The 24,271-nt window shown below is 36.7% G+C and overlaps 1 protein-coding gene across 1 annotated transcript in view; it reads left to right on the plus strand.

Annotated features, from left to right (window-relative positions):
• The window catches only part of MAD1L1 (mitotic arrest deficient 1 like 1), a 941,076-nt gene that overhangs the window by 548,091 nt on the left and 368,714 nt on the right, over positions 1-24,271 (plus strand). The window contains exon 16 of the mRNA XM_044659988.1: positions 5,703-5,793. Coding sequence (XP_044515923.1) covers positions 5,703-5,793 — 91 coding nt within the window. The remainder of the gene's footprint in view (positions 1-5,702; positions 5,794-24,271) is intronic.

Consider the following 24,271-nt stretch of genomic DNA (forward strand, 5'->3'; position numbering starts at 1 on the left):
TTTTTTGGTAGTTTGATAGGTATGGTGCTAAATAGGTAAATTAATTTAGGTAGAATGGTCATTTTTATTATGTTAGCTCATCCTACCCAGGAGCAATCAATGTTTTTCCAATTGTTTAGATCTAGTTTTATTTGTTTGGAAAGTGTTTTGTAGTTTTTTTCGTATAATTGCTGTGTTTGTTTTGGTAGATAGATTCCTAAGTATTTTATATTGTCTAGGGTGATTTTAAATGGTGTTTCTCTTTCTACCTCTTGCTCCTGTGATGTGTTGGAAATATATAGAAATGCTGATGATTTATGTGCATTTATTTTGTATCCTGCAACTTTGCTAAAGTTGTTGATTATTTCTACAAGCTTCTTAGTTGATTCTCTAGGATTTTTTAAGTAGACCATCATATCATCTGCAAAGAGTGATAGCTTAGTTTCCTCATTGCCTATTTTGATACCTTCAATTTCTTTTTCTTCTCTAATTGCTACTGCTAGTGTTTCTAGTACAATATTAATTAATAGAGGTGATAATGGGCATCCTTGTTTCACTCCTGATCTTATTGGGAAGGCTTCTAATTTATCCCTGTTGCATATGATGCTTGTTGATGCTTTTAGGTATATACTGTTTATTATTTTTAGGAAAGGTCCTTCTATTCCTATACTTTCCAGGGTTTTCAATAAGAATGGGTATTGTATTTTGTCAAAGGCTTTTTCAGCATCTATTGAGATAATCATGTGATTTTTGTTTGTTAGATTGTTGATATGGTCAATTATGTAGATGGTTTTCCTGATGTTGAACCATCCTTGCATTCCTTGTATAAATCCCACCTTATCATGGTGGATGATCCTCTTGATTACTTGCTGGAGTCTCTTTGCTAGTATTCTATTTAAGATTTTATATTCATTAGGGAGATTGGTCTGTAGTTTTCTTTCTCTGTTTTTGATCTCCCTGGCTTTGGAATCAGTACCATATTTGTGTCATAAAAGGAATTTGGTAGGTCTCCTTCTTTGCTTATCATGTCAAATAATTTGTATAGTATTAGAATTAGTTGCTCTTTGAATGTCTGATAGAATTCACTTGTGAATCCATCAGGCCCTGGTGATTTTTTCTTGGGGAGTTCTTTGATGGCTTGTTCAATTTCTTTTTCTGATATGGGATTATTTAGGTATTCTATTTCTTCTGCTGTTAATCTAGGCAATTTGTATTTTTGTAAATATTCATCCATATCTCCTAGATTGCTATATTTATTGCCATATAATTGGGCAAAATAGTTTTTAATGATTGCTGTAATTTCCCCTTGATTAGAAGTGAGGTCTCCCTTTTCATCTTTGATACTGTAAATTTGGTTTTCTTCTTTCCTTTTTTTTTTTATTAGTTTGATCAGTACTTTGTCTATTTTATCTGTTTTTTCAAAATACCAACTTCTAGTCTCATTTATTAAATCAATAGTTCTTTTACTTTTGATTTTATTAATTTCTCCCTTGATTTTTAGTATTTCTAATTTAGTTTTCATCTGGGGATTTTTAATTTGCTCGTTTTCGAATTTTTTAAGTTGCATGTCCAATTCATTAATCTCTACCCCCCCCCCCAATTTGTTAATATATGCACTCAAGGATATAAATTTCCCCCTGAGTGCTGCCTTGGCTGTATCCCACAGAGTTTGGTAGGATGTCTCATTATTGTCATTCTCTGCAATGAAATTGTTGATTGTTTCTATGATTTCTTCTTTGACTAGATGGTTTTGGAGAATCATATTATTTAATTTCCAATTAGTTTTTGATTTGCCTGTCCATGTGCCCTTACTAATTATTATTTTTATTGCATTATGATCTGAGAAGATTACATTTATTATTTCTGCTCTTTTGCATTTGTTTGCAATGTTTCTATGCCCTATTACATGGTCAATCTTTGTGAATGTACCATGTGCAGCTGAAAAGAAGGTGTATTCCTTTTTGTCCCTATTTATTTTTCTCCACATATCAATGAAATCTAATTTTTCTAGGACTTCATTCACCTCTCTTACCTCTTTCTTATTTATTTTTTTGTTTGATTTATCTAGATCTGAAAGAGGAATATTTAGATCTCCCACTAGTATGGTTTTATTATCTATTTCCTTCTTGAGCTCTACCAGTTTCTCCTTTATCAATTTGGATGCTATGCTACTTGGTGCATACATATTGAGCAGTGTTATTTCCTTATTGTCTATACTGCCTTTAATCAGGATGTAATGACCTTCCCTGTCTTTTTTAATCATATCTATTTTTAATTTGGCTTTGTCAGAAATCATAATAGCCACTCCTGCCTTCTTTTTCTCATTTGATGCCCAAAAGATTTTGCTCAAGCCCTGAACCTTAAACTTGTGTATGTCCACCCACCTCATATGTGTTTCTTGTAGACAACATATGATAGGATTTTGGTTTCTAATCCACTCTGCTATTTGCTTCCGTTTTATTAGAGAGTTCATCCCATTCACATTCAGAGTTATAATTATCAGTTGTGTATTTGTCAACATTTTGGTATCTTCTCCTAGTTCCACCCCTTCTTCTTAAACTATTTCCTTTTAAACCAGTGGTTTGCTTTAAGCCAGTAACCCTTTTCCCCTCCCTTGATTAACTTCCCTTTCTACCCCCTCCCTTATTATTCCCCTCTTTTTATTTTTAAGGCCTAATGAATTCCCTCCCCCTTCTTCTCCCCTACCTTTTTTGACCTCCCCACTCCCCTGCTCCCCTTGGTTTATCCCTTCTGACTTTCTCAGTAGGGTTAGATAGAATTTTATATCCCAATGGATAATATAGCTACTCTTCTCTCTCAGGGTTAATTACACTGAGAGTGAGGTTTAGATATTACCTCTTAATTCTCTCTTCCTCTCTTTCTTATAATAGTATTCATCCCTTACCCTTCCCATGCCCTCTTCGTGTGTGATAGATTATCCTATTTTTCTCATTCATTCAAGTTTCTCTTGGTGTACTCTACTATTCATCCCCCTCTTTCCTACCCCCAATATCATCTTAGACCATTTAGTATTCCCACCTCTCCCTATGTATTATTCTTCTGATTATTATGATAGTGAATACTATAATAGTGAATAAAGTTCACTACAGAGAATTATACATAACATCTCTCCACATAGGAATACAAATAATTAGATCTTATTGAAGCCCTTAAAGAGGCAAATTTAAAAAATATGAGTTTTCTTTCTTTCCCCTCTGTTTCTTATTTACCTTTTTATGTTTCTCTTGATTTTTGTGGTTGGATATCAAACTTTCCATTTAGTCCTGGTCTTATCTGTGCAAATACTTGGAAATCTTCTATCTTGTTGAATGCCCAAACTTTCCCCTGGAAGTATATAGTCAGTTTGGATGGGTAGTTGATCCATGGTTGTAGACCCAGTTCTCTTGCCTTTCTGAATATCATATTCCAAGCTTTGCTATCTTTTTAGTGTGGAGGCTGCCAGATCCTGTGTGATCCTGATTGGTGCTCCTTGATATTTGAGTTGTCTCTGGCTTCTTGTAAGATTTTTTTCTTCTACTTGGAAGCTCTTGAATTTGGCTGTTATATTCCTGGGGGTTGTCTTTTCTGGGTCTAGTGTAGAGGGTGATCTATGGATCCTTTCAATGTCTATATTGCCCTCTTGTTGCAGAACTTCAGGGTAATTTTGCTGAATAATTTCTTTTAGTATGGAGTCCAAATTTCTATTAATTTCTGCTTTTTCAGAAAGACCTGTGATTCTCAGATTGTCTCTTCTAGCCCTGTTTTCTTGATCTGTCAATTTCTCATTGAGATATTTCATGTTTCCTTCTATTTTATCAGTCTTTTGACTTTGTTTTATTTGTTCTTGCTGTCTTGAGAGATCATTAGCTTCTAATTGCTCAATTCTAGCTTTTAGGGACTGGTTTTCTGTTATAATCTTTTGGTTTTCCTTTTCAATCTGGTTATTTCTGGTCTTCAGTTGACTTGCCTCACTTTCTAATTGTGTAATTCTGCCTTTTAAACTGTTATTTTCTTGCCAGATATCTTCCATCTTTCTCATCATCTCAGATTTGAACTCTTCAATAGCTTGTGACCAGTTTTCATTATTTTGGGAAGGTTTGGATGTGATTACTTGTTTGTTCTCCTCTGCTATTTGCTCTGCTGTCTGGACTTTCTCTGTGTAAAAGTTGTCCAGTGTTACAGATTTCTTCTTGATGATCTTTCTCTTTTGGGGTTCTTGTCTCTGGCGTGCCATTGTTAGCCCTGCGCCCTCTGAGGTTTTTCCTCACACCCAGAGTCTGTTTGCGCTCTCTAGGCTCCTGAAGTCTCAGATCTCGTTGTTCTCAGGGTCAAGCCTCCTGGTGGCCCCCTTGTTTGTTCCTCTGTCTGAGGCTCCTTTAAGAGTTTCCGGGTGCTGTTTCCACAGTCGTGCACCCCTCTGCACTGGGTCCCCACTCAAAGTCCACTCCTGTGCTCAGGATCCGAGTCTGCTCCTGTGGAAGCTCAGGATCTGTGGAAGCAAGAGCCTGCGCTTGAGCCTGCGTCTGTGTTCAGGGTCTGTGTTCAGAGTCTGCATGTTCTTTAGCCTCTTGGGGTCTTAAGTATTGCTGTTCTCAAGAACAGGCCCTGGTGACCCCAGGTAGCTGCCAAGGACTTAATGGGTGCCCCAAGCTTGCTCTAGCTCTTGTGCACTGGCTTTGGCACTGTAGGTGGTGTGCGGTGGGGGAGGGAGTTGCTCAACTTCCATTTTAGTGAGCTATTTCACCTCCTTATAGCATGGAAATGCCCCAGTTCCACATTCCTTCAATGCTGTGCCCTGTTGTGGGGTCCCTTTTTTCCTCTGGATTTGTTTTTATGTCTTCTTGCGGAGTCTATATGTTTTGGTTAGTAGAGGTTAAGCAACTGCTTTTTACTCAACCTCCATCTTAACCAGGAAGTCCTGTCCTTCAGAAGTAGCATATTTAGAAACAAATGTGTTGGGGAAACAAAAGCTATACCTCTGCCTACTCATTCTAATTAACATTTGGAGGACCACCAAGCAAATCTTCCTGCTCTTCTCTGTGATAAATGTACATGTGATTGAAAACTGTTTTAATATCTTTCCTTAATCTGTACATTTAAGTAGAAGCAGATTTTTGTAGAGATGGTTTCCATCTCCTAAATACACCCAATATTTTCTTCTCTTAGCATCGGGTTTCAAAAAATTCTTTTTTGTGGGACTAGTACTTCTTATAATCTAGACAATGTATTTCTATTGAACTAAGATTCTTTTCACTTTTGAACCATTCATTTCATAAGACACCCCCATCTCCCCTTCTCAGACTCTCCCATTCCCATGCCATCCCCTACTCCCTTCTGATGTTTTACACATAAAATGTTATAAATTCAATTCTCTTGGGAGCTGCAGTTCTTCATTATTCACTTAATTATACTTTGTCATTAAATCCTGGAACCAGCCTTTTTAGTCTCCTTTGCAAAGACTGGATATGTTGCACCTTCATTGGGATTTATATATACATATGTAACACACATGTATTTATACATGTATACAAATAGTTTCAATTAGAATATAAGCTCCCAGAGAACAAGAGTTGTAGTACTTTTTCAATGAGCATTCCCTGTGCTTAGTATAATATTTGGTTCATAATAAGCATCTAATAAATGCTTTTTAATTTATTCATTTATTTGAACTCTCCAAGCACTTTCCTTATCTAATCTTATGTCTGCTTTCACTTCACTCACAGGTTAAAGGTTGAGGAGCTGGTGACTGCACGAAATCAGTTAGAAGAGGAGAAGAAAAATCTTGAGATGCAGCTTGAGCAATTGACCCTCCAGGTGAGAAGCCTCACAATCCTAATAAGGCTTGAAATTTGACCTCGCTGAGTTAGCATCCTTCCAAACTCATTGTTTCTTCCTGTTTCTTCCCAAGTTTATAGATCCATGGTCCTGATTCCTATTTTATAGGCTATATCTAGGCTTATTTTCCATCTCAGAAAACATTCCATTGAACCCTTTCTCCAAATACTCCTCTTATCCTCTGAACTCCTATTATGGTTTGGGATGACATGCGACCCGTGGTTTAAATTATGTATGAGGGGTAATTTGCCAGTACTTCCCCTGAATGAGTCCCTTTGAAAAAAATGTTTCTCCATTTCTAAAACAAACTTGCATTGTGGATGCAACAATTCTCTCTCTCCCTCCCTTCCTCCTGCCATTAAAGGGATTTTTCTTTCTCATCTCCCTCTTACTAATGGCCAGAGAGGTTGTTCTATAGCTATTAACACTGTATGCCTGGAAGCTCCTTTTACAAATGAAAACCCTGGGCAGAAATTAATTAGGTGATGTTTTCTGTGTGGTCTTTGGTTTGTTTTTAATCAAACACTCCTTCAGTTGGCACTGTTCAAATTAGAGAACTTCAGACTCACTAGCTGTTTGCATTGTTTTCATTTTTCTTTCCTTTTCATTTTCCCTTTTGCGTGAATTACTTCATGGCAGAAAACCTGTAGGTTTGAAATTATCCAGATTTCAGACAGGCCATTGATTTTTATCTTGACACCTATTAGAGGCAAATCAAATCTCTTTTTTATTACCAATTCTTAGAGATGGGAGAAGTGACAACTTTGATAAAGCAGGAGGCCAAGAGCAGCTGAATGCGTCAGCTGTGCCATGTTTAGCACAAGGACCTGTCATCCAGCTCTCTTTTAATTGGGCTGCAATCATCAGAAGCTTGGGGCTTGGCAAATAGATTCTCTGGCCCTCTAGCACATGCCATTTCCGAGTGGTAACTGTTTAATACCCATCTGGGGACCATAGATAAATCCCAACTGAAATAATTGGGATTGCCTCTGAATCTTTCCCAGAAGGATGCTAAAAGAAAGGCCACACCCACGTAGCATTCGGTTCTGTTCTCTTCTTTGCCATGGGTACAGGCTCCGTTAAATATATTCCCCATCTACAAATGCAAGATGGAAGACATGTCATGTTCCTGAGAGCTTTTTATGCCAGGACTCTCTAAAGAGTCTTCTGTTCTAGTTTTAGTATTCATCTGATAACTTCTATGGAGAATAAAGTACCATTTCTTTGGTGGTGGGAATTCCTTTGTGGAAAATATGGGGCTGAATAGTGCCAGTGCTGTAAAATGTTGAATCTTCTCTATGAACCAGGTAAATTGATAATGGATACCACATTCAAACTTTAGAATTTAGTATTCCTGCATAAAATCAGAATCAATTCCTCTGTTCAGTTAGAAACTATTAAAACCTTAATGTAAAGTCTAACTTGTAGATGTTGCCATATTAGTTCATTTGGAGAGATCTCTACTTAATACAGTTTATGGCATGTTTCCAAATCAGTATTTAAAAGCAGCTGAAGATGCAACCAGAAAAAATTATAGTTTGAGTAATTATCAAAGTGCTTTGATGTTGCTAATGACAAGGACAGAATTATAATAATGATGATAGTCAGCAATCTTTGAACACCTAGAGTATGCAGCATTCTGTACTTGGAGATTGAGTGGGATCTGGTGGTAAGACACAGAATTTGGAATCAGAGGATCTGAGTTCAGATACTTCTGCTGCTGCTTAAACAAGTCACCTCCCCTCTCTAGCCCTTTCCTGATTTGTCTAATGAAGGAATTGAACTAGATTCCTTTCCACTTCTCACACCTGTGATTCACTGACCTGGGCCTTGTTCATTATAAATAAAAGAAATAAGTTATTGTCTCAAAGAGCTAATAATCTAATAGGGGGAGCCAAGGTTTACACATACTATCAAATGTACATTATATTGACAACTTACCCCTCTAATCAAGATTTCCCTCCTAAATATTCCTGGAGTACTTTGTCTGGGTGTCTCTTTTGCCCCCATCTAATTCTACCAGTATAACACGTTTCTGTGTCTATGTAATATACCCCAACCCTCAGTAGAATATAAGCTATTTGAGGGTAGGGATTGTTTTGTTTTTATCTTTGTATCTCCTCCAGTGCTATGAGCATAGCAATTAGGTCCTTAACAAATATTTTTTAAGTTGAATTACAGTCAAGTATCCACTGCATGAATTGAACTATATTTATGTAAAAAAAACAACCCTTTAACTCAGCACAGTTACAAAGATCATGTATTTCTTTTTTTCTAAAATTTTTAAACCCTTAACTTCTGTGTATTGGCTCCTAGGTGGAAGAGTGGTAAGGGTGGGCAATGGGGGTCAAGTGACTTGCTCAGGGTCACACAGCTAGGAAGTGTCTGAGGCCAGATTTGAACCCAGGACCTCCCATCTCTAGGCCTGGCTCTCAATCCACTGAGCTACCCAGCTGCCCCTAAAGATCATGTATTATAGAAGCAGCATAGGATAGTGAAGTAGGCACTGAACTCAGGACCTGATGCTCCCAGTGACAAATCACTTAATCTCCACAAACCTCAGTTTCTTCATCTGTAAAATGGGTATAATGAGACATGGCTTTTCTTCCTTAAAAGGTTGTCTGGCTTAGTAAATTCAGATATGTTATCTATTCTGTTAATCACCAAGTACCATTTAAATGTGAATCATCATATAAATAAATATATTCATACCTGTACCATGGACTTGTGGGGAAGTGAAAGCACTTTATAAATGTGAAGGGCTACATAAAAATGAGTTACTTAATTTTATAAAGATTATTTTAAAGTCAGTAGTATTTATTATAGAGAAAACATAGTGAAGTAGGCAGAAAGACCTCACTCAGTGTATGTTCTTTCTGCCTCTATACTTCCTGGCTTTCTTTGCATAACCCCCAAAGAATATAAATTGTAGATGAGTTGTTGGTATTAACTGCAGATGAGGGAGTTTGATTAAATAGAAGTCCAAACTTAAAAAAATTTTTTTCCCTTTGTTAAATGTTATAGATCTATGCTAGGCGTGCAGAGAATATCTTAATTTGAAGGTAGAAAACCTGAATTCAGTTCCTATTTCTCCCACATCTAATATTTGAGGCTCTCTGAGCCTTAGCTCTTACTGGCTAATCGAGGAGGATGTATGTCATCCCCATGAGCAGGGACCAGCGACTTATATTTTTCTCTAGTGTTATGATCAGGGCTCAGTTATTATGTCTGTGGACACTTTTGGAAGTCCTGAGGCCTAGAGAAAGAAAAAAAGGAAACAAGAAAGCAAGCATATGAACAGGAAACTAGAGAATAAAGAAGAGGAGGTAAGTGGCAGCATAAGGAAGGATTTTTATAGAATGTCTCCAGCAAGAGTTAACATCTGCCCTACCTCACCCATGTGATTGTGTTTTGCAAACAATTTTTTTTAACAAGGGAGGATTTTTATTTTATAGGGGAATAGTATATGGGAAGAGTAGGTTTATAGTGATAGTGATGCAAAAAAAAAAAAAGAGCATCAGCAAAATGTTAAAAATACACACAAGAGGAACAGAAGGAAATTCCAAAGGAGGTAGAGAAGCAAGACTATATTCAACCTTTCCTGCTAAATTTAATATACATTTTTCAAAAAGCCATAATAGAGATTCATGTTTTCATACACGATCCTTTTCCTGTTCTTTTTTGTGTATCAAAATACGCATGTTTATTAAATTCAAAAGAAAACAATTTAAAAGATCAAATAATCAAGTATTCTAAAAAGAGAGAGAGACTATGGTGAGTTTCACCATGATGGGAGCTACCTAATGCTGTAGATAAGATATAGATAAATAGGTATGAGTTAGAGTAGATGATTTTCAGTATCTTTTCTGATCATGTCATTCTGTGACCCAGTGCTGCCATCTACATTGTATTCATGGGAAAAGATAGAGGATGTCTTGGTACCCTGTATTCACTGGGCAGTCACCAGAGTCAAGTACAAAAGCGTGATGTTTTTCTGTACTGAATTTGAGGAATGAGGTTAGACCTTAGAAGAGGTATACCAGGAGTCCTTGTATGCCTAAACATAGCTACTTTTGTGGCCCATCATGCACTGTATCAGTGAAGAGAGTGGTCTGTCATGAGTTAATAACAGCCTTACTATAAGAAGCAAAAGTTGAATAACAGAGGAAAGAAAGATTTGATCTTGAGCATTATTAATTTAGGACTGGACCCTGAATACAGGGGAAAACAGCACCTTATATAATAAAAACAATCAATTAAGGCCAATCAATTAAAAGGAAACAATACAATATTAGGTAATCTGATTTCTAAATGGATGAAAGATTAGGGACTTTTCAGGATGGAAAGGAAAGAATGAACAAGTGCAATACTCTGACTTCAGGTAAAGATTATTTCACTCCTGCCAAAGTATCTGTAAACATTCATAGGATCATGAAAACAATAGCTGACTGATCATCACAGGGCCAGTTTTCAGATAAGACAAATGGGTTGCTTCAGATGTACAATTAGGAGCAAACTCTTTACATTAGTCTTGGAATCTGGCTGCATTTCTGGTCAATATAATAGAGGTCCTTTGTTAAAGATCTGTAAACAGTAGGTGCAAGTGGTCCAGTTTCCCATCCATGCAGGGCTGGGTTCAAACCACATAATAATTTTTTTTCAATTCTCACAGTTGAATAAACTTTTCTCACAGGACAGAATTTGAAGTAGACTCATAATTGAATAGAAAGGGATTGAGCTAGCTCCAGAATTGTGTCACTAGACAGTCATTGTGGTTCACTTTAATTCCTACAGTTAACCAATTGCTGTACTAATCCTTTCAATTCACTTAAAATTGTCCTCTTTTCAAAATTTGAGGAGTGCCCATTCCCCCTTATTATTTCTAAATTATTTAAGCCAAATCTGTAAGTTTTTTCTATATATTCTGTATGTTTTCTACATATGCATAAATCAGGTTACAGATGAAACTATTCTTTAATTAATTTATTTATTTAATTTTGGGGGGGACCCTTACCTTCCATCTTGGAGTCAATACTGTGTATTGGCTCCGAGGCAGAACAGTGGTAAGGGTGGGCAATGGGGGTCAAGTGACTTGCCCAGGGTCACACAGCTGAGAAGTGTCTGAGGTCAGATTTGAACCTAGGACCTCCCATCTCTAGGTCTGGTGCTCAGCCCACTGAGCCACCCAGCTCCCCCAGATGAAACTATTTAAAGGGCTCACAATGGACTGATTTTGAGAAGGGTAATTTACATATCTCCAAAGTAACCAAGAAAACACACATAAATATAAAAATCATGAAACAAATAAAAACCAAAGCAATACAATAATTATCATGAATACTAATATCAAGTCTCTTTGTATCCTACTAACCAACTCTCAGAATCCATTTAATAAACATATTTTAAGTCCCAAATGTCTCGTGTAGTCATCTGGTCCCTGGATGTCATCTGGTCCCTGGTTATATTCTCTTGTAGATTCTGGAATAGACTTCATTCTCAGGGTTACTCTGAATGGCCCTTTGCCTCTCTGGACTAAATCAGGTGTAGAGATTCTGAGATTAAAATCTTCCAAAATCCATCAGGAAGCAATACAATACAATTTGATGCAATCTTTTAAATTTGCTTCTCTAATCATAAAACTTCAGAAAAAATTATTTTCTACATACTTCTTGCTCTTTGTATCTTTAACTATATTTTGTATCTTATACAAGAATCTTTTTTTAAAATTCTTGAATATTTTACTACAAAACGAACTCTTTTGTCTTTTAAAATTATCAAATTACTTAAAGATGAAAAAAAAATTTAACGCTCTTTACAGTAATCCTTAATTCAATTTTGAATATGTTACTAAAATACATGCAATGCCGGTATTTCCACAGTATTACATTTGGAGGCCAATTATATACATATATCATATATGTGTGTGTGTTTTTTTGTGTGTGTAAATATATATATATATATAGAGAGAGAGAGAGCGAGAGAGAGAGAGAGAGAAAGAGAGAGAGAGAGAGAGAGAGAGAGAGANGGGTAAGATAGCTTGTTTAAGATCACTCAGCCAATAAATTTCTGAGAACAGACTATAATTAATGTTTCCCTCCATTTTTCTTTTTATCACCTTTATGTGGGAATCTGATCTGAGATGAGAAGAATTAACAGAGTCAAAGGGGAGGATCTCTTATTTAAACAATCTTTTCTCTTTTCACAGTCAAGGAAGGGCTAAATGCCAAATCAATTTAAACTGTAAACTGCTTATATATTTTTCTTCACTCTGGATACCTTCCCTTTTCCCCCCAGATTATTTCCAATTAGTTACTTTCCTTAATGAATCCAGAATAATAACTATCAATTTTCAAGAGAAAAAAGTTACCTTATGTTATTTTGCTTTACTTTTTATAGGATTTATAAATTTATATAATATATATAATATAAATTTTATATACATATATAAAATTTATAAAGAAAAATTCTACCAAGTGGTATCCCAAAATTCACTAAGATATTTTTAATAGTTATACATACTGATTATCTGATGTTGTGTAATTCCAACATGGCCAAAATTGTAGTGACTGAAGTATCTTGCAGTTTTTTTTCTTATAAAACCTACTCTCCTAGTCAAAGCATAAAGTGGGGGAGCCCTGTTTACTGGGTCAATTGCTGCTTCAAGTATGAAACTTCATTAATCTTTCCCAGTATACTCAACTCTTTGTCTGAAGCTTTATGGCAGTTTTTCTGGGTGGCTGGCTACATTTTACCTTAAAAAAATTTTCAAAGTAACAAAATTTACAAACAGCACTAAACAGGTCAGAAGAGAAATATTTTCACACATTTTACAAAGAGCCAAAAACACAGACAAAATGATAAGATAGACATATGGACAAGATATAAATAAGAAGTCCCTTTTAATAGGGGAAGGTCAACAGAAACCATCACTTAAAACTGCCCAGCAAAACTAACTACCAGACATTACACAACACAATTGCATTATTGTTTACTCATTCCTATGACTATTGAAAACATCCCCTGGTTCCATGCTGTCAAAAAGTGGAGAATCTGAGGTATCTTACTATTGTTGGAACCTAACTTTTGTCATGACTTCAGAAAACCCTGAAAAATTCCAGTTCCAGGGGTCACCCCAAGACCACCACAACTCCAGGAACAAACCTGAAACACCCTTCTAGGAGTCATTCCAAGTCCAGTGGAAAACCAACAAATAACCTATTTCTAGGGTTCACCCCAATTCCAAGGACAAAAACCAGAACTCCAGACAAAAAACTGGATCCAAACCAAATTTAACCTAAAATGTCCCAATTCTAGGAGTTGTTCACATGCCAGATTTCAGGAGAGAAAAAATAAAATCTAAACCTTACTTGAGTTTAGAAGGAAAAAAAAAAGATCTGAGAGCAGGAGTCTGACCAATGGAATCAGTCTATCACAGAGAGGTCCCAAGGTGAAATTACCAGACTATACCTGAGCAACTCCAAAAAACTGTCCAGAGGGCTGGAGGCCAAACCTAGCTGGCTCACCAAAACTGTAATGAGTAAAAGATAAAATGACTGAAGAAAAAAAGGTTTCATCTTCTGAGCATATCAGTTAAGGAATGCATGCCAATCACCTAACAAATCTGGACCAAGCTCTTTCTTCATTTTAGGGCTAGACTCTGAATACAGGGGAAGACAGACTTATCCAGTAAAAACAATTAATCAAATAAGATCAATTAATTAAAAGCAAGAAATACAATATGGAGTAGTATGATTTCTAAATAGTTGAAAGATTAAGGACTTTCCAAGTTGGGAAGGAAGAGACACAATTCCCTGAATTCAGGAAAAGAAGTATCCCACTTCTCCCAAAGTATCTGTAACAAACATAGGAACACAGGAACAATAACTGATTGATTAGTATGGGGGCAGTTTCCAGATAAGACATATAGATTGCTTCAGATGTACAATTATGAGAAAGCATCTATCAATCATGGGATCTGGCTGCATTTCTGGTCAACATAATGTAGATTCTTGGTTAAGGGTCTCTTAGATAGCAGATATAGGTGGTCCAGTTTCCCAGCCATGCAGGGCTAGGTTCAAACAATTTGGAAAAAATTTTTCTTCTAATTCTCACAGTTGTCTTACAGGACAGAAATTGGACTAGGCCCGTAATTGCATAAAAGGAGACTGAGCTAGCTCCCAAATTGTGTCACAAGATTGAGTCAGTGTAGTTCCCTCAATTCCTAGTTAACTCTTTACTGTCCTGATCCTTTAAGTTCCTTACAATACCTCCTAAAATTATCTCATCACCCCATTCTTGGAACATTTGCTGGAGAAGCCTTAGGAACCTGAGAAGTTCTCAAAAATAAGGGCTCTTAAATATATCCATAATTAATAATGAATAATATGATCCTCATTGTCTTACCTTTTGAAAATGTGGAGTTCTTATAAACCAATCTCACACTTGAAAAATTTTCACTTCTGCAGTTTCATAAGTCTTATCATGGCAGGCTTTTCCATTAAGATGAAAAGAATGAAAGGAAGAAACATTCTTTGGCTTTTTCCGCATCATTGGAATCCATATTAATGAAAAAATGTCTAACTAGTTGAACTTAAAAATTAGCATCTGTATAAGCAGTTTAAGGTAATAAATACATTACCACTTTTGATTTGTCAAAAATTATTAAAGGGAGAATAACTAGCTTATCTTTTTTTCAGAGGTATTGGTTCTCCTTTTTATCTCCAATAATAAAATTCAAAAATAGAACTTAGCCTTCTATAATAATGCTTTGAATAATACTTCATTCCCCTTTCCTAAAATCACAGATTTTCACAAATCACAAAATAGTTTTTTTTTAATTTTGTTTAAGTATAGTACTTTATAAAGGATTTATCTTCATTATCCTCATTTTCTTGATTTGTTAACAGACAATTTGAGATACTTCCCACAGATTACCTTATATTATAGAAGTGGGTCAAGAATTGACCCTGTCAAGAATGGTTCATTAAATATTAGATGCTTACAAATTACTCATTTTTATGGAGTTCAAGTGATTAATACTAACTTACGTGAAGGCACACACTTTAGCCAGAGTAACAAGAAATCATTTTAAATTCGCCCACACTGTTCAGCTAGTAACTAACCATCAGTAGCTATGATCCTTCTCTTTGAATTCAGTTCAAATTGAAAATCATGAAATTGCAGTTGAGTAGAATGTGTTGAAAAGTTTGAGATTCAATAAGCCACTAGGTTCTGAACAGTCAGTCAACCTCATATATCCATTATCAATTTGTACTCTTAAGTATATTAAGATGAAATTACTTCTTCTACACCTTAGATTATATTCCTTAAAAAATATTTGATTCTCTAATCTAGTTTATCATTTTAAAACTGGTTGATGAGGGACATTTGAATATGCTGTTTTTCTCCATTCGAAGAGGATATAATCAAATTCACAATTTCATTGGATGGTTGATGAGGAACTACCAGTTTGCAAATTCTGCCAGCCAATGCAAGTCAGCAACTCATCCCCAATTTAGAGGTGTTGACCACAGATATCATGTATTAAAGAGAGGATTCAGACATACATATTTCTAATTCCAAGGCTAGCCCTCTGTCTACTATGTAATACTGCCTTTCAAGGACTTGGCATTTTTTTTCATTTTCAAAAACAATGAATTTCAAATATACTGTATTCTTTAAGTAAGCAGTGAATTGTCTTTATTTCTTTCTAACTTCCAGATACCATATATTTCTGTTTCTAGAACAGTTTGCCAATACCCAAGTTCAGTTATAATGTGAAATACATTATAAGCCAATGCATCTCACCCCCAAAAAGAGATACAAAGAAATGGTGAGGTCTATAGGAGGTTTGGAACATTTTCAAGTTTTTTCAGTGTTTTGAACAATTTTGTCAGTATTTCATAAATATACAGAATAACAAAAACAAGATCTTTATAGACCAAAGACATTGCCACAGAAAACCTTTAGGTGCTGGAGAAAGTACCCAAGTTGCAATATTAGGAAAATGCACCTGTAGAGAGACTCTCAATTTATGACCTGGAGAGTGTTTTCTTTTTTTTTTTTTTTTCCCCTTTTATGTAGTCCTCATAAAGTTCCTCTTAGATTTTGCTTTTACTTAGGCTGCAAATATGCTTTTAGAGTCCATAGCTGTCCATTCTCTAAGAGTCACGCTCTCTGAAGCCACTGCCATCCTTGGGTGACTATCTTTCCACATCTGTCTGCAGGCACTTCCTCTGTCGTCCGTCACCACTGTTCCGGTGGCCTCTGCTACTGGCCCTGGTGGACTCTACTACTGATTCCTGTTGCTGTGGGAACTCTGATGGGGCCTCTGGATCTCCCAAGTTCATGCCCAGGCACTTTCTTCTTGGAATACTCATTCACCTAAAATCAGGAAAGAAACTCAAAAGAATCAAAGGCATCATGTGCTCATGATGGCCTGGTTGGGGAATACATCCAGCTTTTTCTCCCCACTCTGTAACACAATGAAGTCTTGTCTTACTTGCTGCCAGGAAGGACAAGAACTGAGAATTGGACAAGGTTGCACCTTTTGAATTAGTATTCAGTTCTTACTCAACATCTATGCCATCCATTCTTTCATCTAGAAGACCTTTTAAATTATCACACAATTAACAGCCTCTCAGTTATGAATGAGCAAAAACAATGCCAAAGGTCTACATGCAAGCCTGGTATCTCTTGAGAATTTTTGAGTGTGGTCTGTGTAATCCACTAGCAAAGGTAAATCCAAGCATATTTCCTTGTTAACATTAAGAAGGGCATGAATGGTGGAAAAAGACCAAAAAGAAGACAGATGCTGACCTTCCTGAATGGTGAAATCCACTGCTCTCTTTCTACAATTATTTATTGTCTAAGTCTCAGTTGCCCCAATAAGATTAGTGTTTGAAGTAGTAATGAAACATCAAGGAATAAAATATGTAATCAACTGTATTTTCAAATGTTTAAACTTTTAAGAAGTGTGTGGAAATCAGCAGGTCAGAAGAATTTCAACTCTAATGGAAAGATGGTCTGAAATTGTCCTCTGAATACCTAAGCAATAATTCAAAAAGCATAATTCAAATCAACACTAGTTATTCATTTGTGTGGATGTAGCATAGATATATTTGAAATAGATCCTTGGTTTCTTTGTATAATGTTAACCCTCTTGTTCCCTGCCCCTTTGTTCAAAACCCAGGAATGTTCTTTACTGAGATAGACTTGTGAGAGAATGTCATAATTTAGCAGCACTGCGTTATGAAGCTGGAGCCTTGTATATAGCCTTGGAGTAGACTCCTCTACCAGAACACACATACACACAAATTATGTAACTTGCTCTGAGCAACCATTTGAAAAATGTTTGTGTTGACTTTGAGCTAGTCCTCGAATTTTTGTGGGTCTCAATTTCTTCAGCTGTAAAAGAAAATAATAATAAATCGGCTATCTATCAAGAATTTTGATTTGCCTTCCTTTTCTAAGAGCCTGAGTAGCATTATGATTCTAAAGGGGGAGGGAGGGATTTGAAGAAGGAAGCCAAATATTGTCGTATAAGAGTAGAGATTGACAAGAAAAGAAAAACATTTCAAAACTTCATTAAAGTTAATAGAGCAACACAGTAGAGAAAATACCATATAATCTCCTCTGGAAGGCACTTCTAAGACTATCTAATCCAACCAATGTCTGAAATAGGTCTTTATTCTTCATCATCACCAACAATAAAATTATTCAGCCTTTGCTTCAAGATTTATAAAGGTGGAAAACTAGTTACCTCCTAAGCATCCCATTCCAATTTAAATAGTTAATTGTTAGAAGTTGTTCTTTATGTAGAGCTATATAGTCCTCCTTCCTCTTAGATACTTTCATCCCATTGTTCCTAGTTCTGACTCAGACTAACCAAAATAATGTCTAATCCTTTTTTCTATAGAATAACTTCAAATACTTGTTTTTGAAACAAGACATCTTCTTTTCCTTTTTTTCTCCTACCAATTAAACACCCCATATTGGTTTTGAATCCCTTTATTATTCTTCATCTGCAGTATGGAGTTTAATCTAATGTCCTTGCCTTAACAAGACTTTAGAGCAGTAATGTTCTAAATTCCTCTAGAACCAGATGAAAACATAATGTTCCATTATAATGTGACCAAGTGTTTATCCTTGTAAAAATTAAACTCCCTGGATAAATACTAGCTTAAAGGACCTTTCTTTAGTGAGGTCTACAAGATGGCTTTAAATGTGAAGATCTATAAAGGATATAAGAAGAAACACCATAGCAATGCAATCCTTCCTGAAATTTTCCCTCTGCCTACAAACATTCTATCCTTTCTTTTCTTTGTCTTAGAGCTCTGTGTGGAGTAGTGGATAGCATCCTGGGACTAGAGTTGGAATTGAGTCTGACTGTAGACACTTAGTAGCTATGGGACCATAGACAAATCACTTAACTTTTGTCTGCCTCAGTTTCTTCAAATATTAAATGAGGATGGATAAAAGCTGCTATCTCTCAGAGCTGTTCTGAGGATAAAATGAGATAGCATTTGTAAAGGGCCTAGCTCAGATCCTGACAAATAGTATTTATTTAATATTTCCCTTCTTTCCTACTCATCTAATACATGTCAGATTCCTTCCTTATAGAATATAAACTCCCTAAAGAGTTGACAAAGCAATATTGTCTTTCATCTTTGTAGCTCTAGCACCTACAATGCCTTCTACATAATAAATGTATATAAGAGAGGGGGCCTGATTATCCACATTAAAGTAATTACTGAAATCTGGCCTCAGACACTCTATAGCTGTGTGAACCTGGGTAAGTCATTTAATCCCTGTTGCCAGCCCTTACCACTCTTCTGCCGTGGAACCAATACACAGTAGTGATTCTAAGATGGAGGGCACAGGTGTTTTTGGGTTTTTTTAAGTACCCTCATTAGATAAGAACATTTCTTGATTCAGTCATAATTTCAGAACCACATAAGAATATGGCCTATACAATCTGTTAATAATTAATAATTGACTAATAATCACTAGCTCCTTTTATTTCCACAGAGAAATATAACACTCCCTTAGGTACACATAGATTCCTTCTTTTCAGCTTTGAACAGCTTAATTTACATAAACAATTATCAGTTCAGTTATAATTACTCTGAGTTCCAGTTAGGAGAATTCTTAACTTTTAGGCAGAGTTTGGACTCCTTGCCTATCTTTACATTTACTGTCTTTCTCTAGTTAACCCTATGAGTAAGGAAATAATTTATATCATAGTATCTATGGACAGACAGGAAAACTGAAGAAAGAGCCAACATTTTCTTCCTTCTCTCAGCTTGGGATTCCTGCTCTGTTATGTTTATAGAGTCAGTGATTTTCCTCAATGTCTCCTGAAGCTGTCATAGCTCTGTCCAATTTCTTTTTGGGAGTGAACTGTAATGATATTATGCTTATTTCAACCTCTTGAATCAAGACTTTTAGAATTTCTCCTTCTGGTTCTGGTAGCTTTTTCTTCTTAAAAAGTTCCTTTCTAACTGGAACTTTTATTGATTAAAGCTCTCTTCAACATTTGCTTCTGTTTGATTGAATCAAAAGGTGCCACTCCTTCATATAGGAAATTACAGTCAATCCTCAACTTTTACAGGAGACATTCCTAGAAAATGATATGAAAATCAGAACATCAATGTTGACACATTAAAACTGTGGGAAATAGAGGGTAGTTCCTATGAATCAACTAAAACTAATCTTTTGCTAGAGATTGTTGAAAATACACTTTTCTGCATTCAGTTCTTTATAATAAACTAATTCTGATAATATACACTTTTCCTAACACTGTAACCAGGAAATGACCCATAAAAAATCAGTACACAAAATAAAATTGGTAACATGCAAAACGTTTTTTCTCACTAGTAATTCTCTAGAATTCTGTGATCTTTTGTGCAACCATCTCAAAAAATAACCTATTTCAGACACTGTTCACTTTTCATGACACATGAAATCAATAGTATCATAAATGCTATCCATAAAAATAAAATTCCTAAAGCTGAAACATTTTTAACCTGAATCTTAACTTGAGTCCCAGGGCAGGGTGAGGGTATTGTTTTGTATACTATACTGCTATAAACCTCTCTGCCTTGACTACCCTCTGAAAACTAAGGGAATGATTTCCGGGATTGTAGTCACTGTTGTCTAAAGACCCTAAATTTGACAGAGTCTCAACATCAACTCCAACTCTGCCCTTCACTGCTGGTGGATAGAGATCCTTGGATGCGCCAGCTTGAAATAATCTCTCAGCAACATCTGGTCTGCGTTGGGCACTGAGATCCTTGTGGGTCCTGGAGCACCGGGAGCTTGGCAGAGGGGAGTTGACATTTAACCTTGTGATTGTCATTAATGATGGGATCAGCAGCCTGGATGTGTCTAGTCAGCTATTGTTAATGCCAAGCCACCCTTCAAGCTTGGAAACCGTGAGTGGCACAATCATTTTTTCCTCTACTATGCATAGCTGTGAAAGTACACAGTGGCCCCCTCTGAAGTGAAAATGAGGTTACTAATAAAATCGTGTGAGTGCTTGGAGTCACAAAAGTTAAACCTCAGTTGTTGAGGGTTGACTATACATGCAAGTAAGTGGGATAATAAGAGGGGCTCCACCCTTATGTATAATGTTTGTTGAATTGAATCAAATTAGTTGTTAATTAAAAACCACTCTTTATGGTTAGCATGCTTGGATATATGCCTGGTATAATTTGTTGGGGGGTTGTGCAGTCAAAATATTGACATTTTGTACTTGCTTCCTCCATTCCCTCCCCACTCACTTCTCTGTTCTAGATGATGCCTGTGTCTCCTAGGTAATTCCCAACAGGCCCAGTCTATTGCCAATAATAAACAAGCCTACTTTAGAGGAGAAGAATGATTGTACTGGGCACAATGGAGTAGGTTGTGGGAGTTTAAGGCCGCTGATTGGCTAGAGAAGCCTTGCTGGCTCACTGCCCTTTTTGCATTACTCCTGTGATTTCTATTTCTTGAATCTGATATTAACAAATGAAGACATGGAGATATTGATGCTATTTCCCAGGTGCCTACAGCACAGCTAAATTCTTTCCTTGTGTAGAGAACAACTTTTTTAAAAAAATATATCAGGGGTGTTTCTACATCCATGCCCCTTCTTTTTCCCTTCTAAAGACCTCCCATTTCCTCTCTTAACTGTCCCACCTCCAACCCTATAACTACCTCCCATCATATCATTTTTGCCTTCACTGTTGAAGTCAACTTGTAGGCTGTATTGATAAAGACCAAAATGTGGAGCTTGGTGCTTACAGCTTTACTGCTTTTGCACACAAGAGACCCCCAAATCCTGCCTTGTGGTAAAGAGATCCCCAAGAACCCCTTTTGCAAACCTTATTCTTCCTCCCCACTGCCTTCCCCCTCACTGAAAACCCTTGCTGGGTTCATCAAGTGAATATGTTTTACCTTTAAACAAAACAAGCACTCTAGAATACTTCTTAATTGAAACAGCAAGCTGTTCTATTCAACTGTTTTAGGTGATGGAGAGGTTTTAGATATGAGGCAGAGATTGAAGGAATAAGAATTCATTTCCTAGATGGATCCTGCTTTTCTTTTTTAATGAACAATTGTCTTCGTATCTCCTGCAATGACACCTATTAGGGAACAGCCCTTTCTTCTCTATTTTTACCTTCACCTTGATCTGTCAAGCCAGTTTTAGCTCAGACTTGCAGATAGATTACACGTGTACTAGCTTCCCAAATAGGTACTTTAGCTCTCCCCATTTGAACTTCTTTCAGTAGAATCCCTATCTAGGGATCAAATTAATATTGACACAATACCCCAAATGGAGTTGTGCTTAGGGGGAGGTCATTTTGGCCACTGGTGAATCTGAATTTATGTAATAAAGCCAAATATTGTTGCTGGCATTTCAGGCACTAAAGAAACACAATGGCACTAGTGTGTCATTTCTGTTGTTTTCCAATTTAAAGTTCTTGTTCTTCCACTCTATGTCTACTTTAGGCCTAGCTCTAATTTCCATGGAGACCCTGATGACTGGCATGCTGGCTTTGGCTTGCTATATTGGCTGAAACTTCCTTTTTCATTTTTCATCCTTTCTCCTCCCCAGCCCACCAGCTCTTTCTGTGAAAACCACACCAGTCCGAGCCTAAGACAAAGGAGGCTGATCAAATCAGTATTGCTTACTTACTGTTCTGGTAAAGCAGGAGGAAGGACTTCTGAAGAGCGCTCAATTAGCATTTATTACGGTCAGGAGCTGTGTGTTTACAGGCAACCAGAGCGGATGGTGAAGTGTTCCTTATGCAAATACTCTCTCCTGCTTTTCCTGCTCTCCTCAGCTCTTCGAGCTGAAGGAGAAGAGATTCTTCAAGTTTGGCTGCTTCAAGGAAGATTGATTAAAATCAGCTGCAGTTTGACTTAATTGGCAACATATGCTTGGAGAGGGAGCTTGACTAGTTAGAACTTTTTGTAATTAGTTCACAGCTGGTTGGTGAGGAAAACAAAACCCCAGTTAGAGTTTAGAGCTGGTATTTGTGCAAGTTGGGGAATGGAGGAGGGATAGAGAGGGACAGGACTTTTGTTTTGTTTTGTTTCATTTTTAATTTATAAAATAAAAAGGCACATTTCCTGTAATCATGCCCAGAGGTTTAGTTCACTTGAACAGAGAAATGTGCCCCATGCCAGCCAGACTGGGGCATTAGGTCTCTAACCGGAGCCCTAGAAAAGAGGGGTTTTTTGCTCTGTGATGTATGAGATAAAATGCTAATTTTGTTTTTGCCTTTCCAGAGCTGAAGGACAGCAACAGCCATGGCCTTAGCTATTGGAGACTGATGGTAGAGCCTAGGAAAGTTCAGTTCCCTACTCACCATTTTGTCTTAGGCTGATCTGGACAAAGAGAAAGAGTTCCAGTTCTGTGATTCAGTCATATAAGTGCCTACCCTAAGGGCTGGGTGAAATACAGAGTTCAGATAAGTTATGGTCCTTACCCTGAAAGCTTTATAATCTAGCTGGCTTTACTTTCCATATTCATAGTATAGTTCACCAATATGATGCTTTTCTGAAAAGCTCAAATAGGAAGCTGGAAGGATAATATTCTCTCTACAGCTTGTATGGAATAGCACCCCTTAAAGAATAAAGTGATGAACAATTATAAAGGTCCATAAAGGTGAGAGGTTTTTTCCCCCTTACTTTGCATCCCATTTTTGACAATGTGCCTTGTTTTTATCTTCTTTCTGATTCCAGGAGTACTCTTTGAATGTTACAAAACAATGGCTCTTTCTTTAGTGAATTACTTCCTATCACCTTCCACCTTTTCTGGGTTTTTTGGTGGGGGAGCTATTTCTGACAAGAAGACCTAGAAACTAGGTCTTGCAAGAAGTCCTGAAAAATGACCTTGATTTCATGCAGTAGATATGGAGGTAGCATCTGTTTAGCATGCCTTCCATGTAGGTGGCCTTTGGGTGAGCAAGCAGTAAATGGGAAAGAGAGCTAAGGATAAAACTGTAGGTACTTAAACTTTCTCAGGAATAATGAATGAAGTTTTTATACTCATATTAAACTAAGAGATGTGGTTAACCTTTCTAACCCCTGAAACGTGTGACACTAACACCAGAGGCCATTCTTCAGTTGCCCTCTGTGTCCATTCCTCCCTCCCATCACCACTCACACATTTTGCACTCTCTTTTCCTTTTGCTTTTTTCTCTATACTTTGCTCATTTATCCCCTCTTCATTTTTTACAAGTGGAATTAACATTTCTGAGTCCCCACGAGCAAACTCTCAGTGATGCCTCCTCCATCACCACCATCTCTGATTTCTGCCTGTTCCAGGCAAAAAGAGACATTGAAGATATAACCAGGAGCCTTAATATTCCATGGCCAGGCTTTTGAGAAGTTTGCATCACATTGGCATATGAAAGATAATTACATTGCTGTTGCTTTTCATCCTTCTCAACAGCAATAACTTCTCTCTTCTTGCTTCTCCATATTTCTATCTACCTGCACAATGTTTATCAGTCTATCATCAAACAGCAATAAAGCAGCAAAAGAATAAATTCAAAGAATATAACATATTTGACTGTTTTCTTAAGTCCTTCCAAGCCCCTTATAACATTCTCTGACATTGTTTAACTCATTTCTTTTTCTTTCTTCTTTCTTCTCTTATAGGTTACTTCCCCAGGAGCTCCAGGTCCCCTCTATCATCTGTACCACATCTTGTTAGTATCACTCTTAGGCTGTTTTCTGACTTGGCCATCAACCTTTGCACCTAGGAGTTGGAGCTAGATTTTAAACTCCAGAACTAGCATGATAACATCTTTTAGAAAAAAGAATAACTACAACGCCATTTAATAAGAATTTATTTGTATGGACAGTAAATAGTGTCAGGCCTGGAGTCAAATCTGACTTTAGACACTTCCTAGCTATGTGATCCTGGGCAAGTCACGTAATCCCAATTGCCTGGCCCTTAGTA

The sequence above is a fragment of the Gracilinanus agilis genome, chromosome 1 (genome assembly GCF_016433145.1).
Source record: "Gracilinanus agilis isolate LMUSP501 chromosome 1, AgileGrace, whole genome shotgun sequence".
Classification (NCBI taxonomy): Eukaryota; Metazoa; Chordata; class Mammalia; order Didelphimorphia; family Didelphidae; genus Gracilinanus; species Gracilinanus agilis.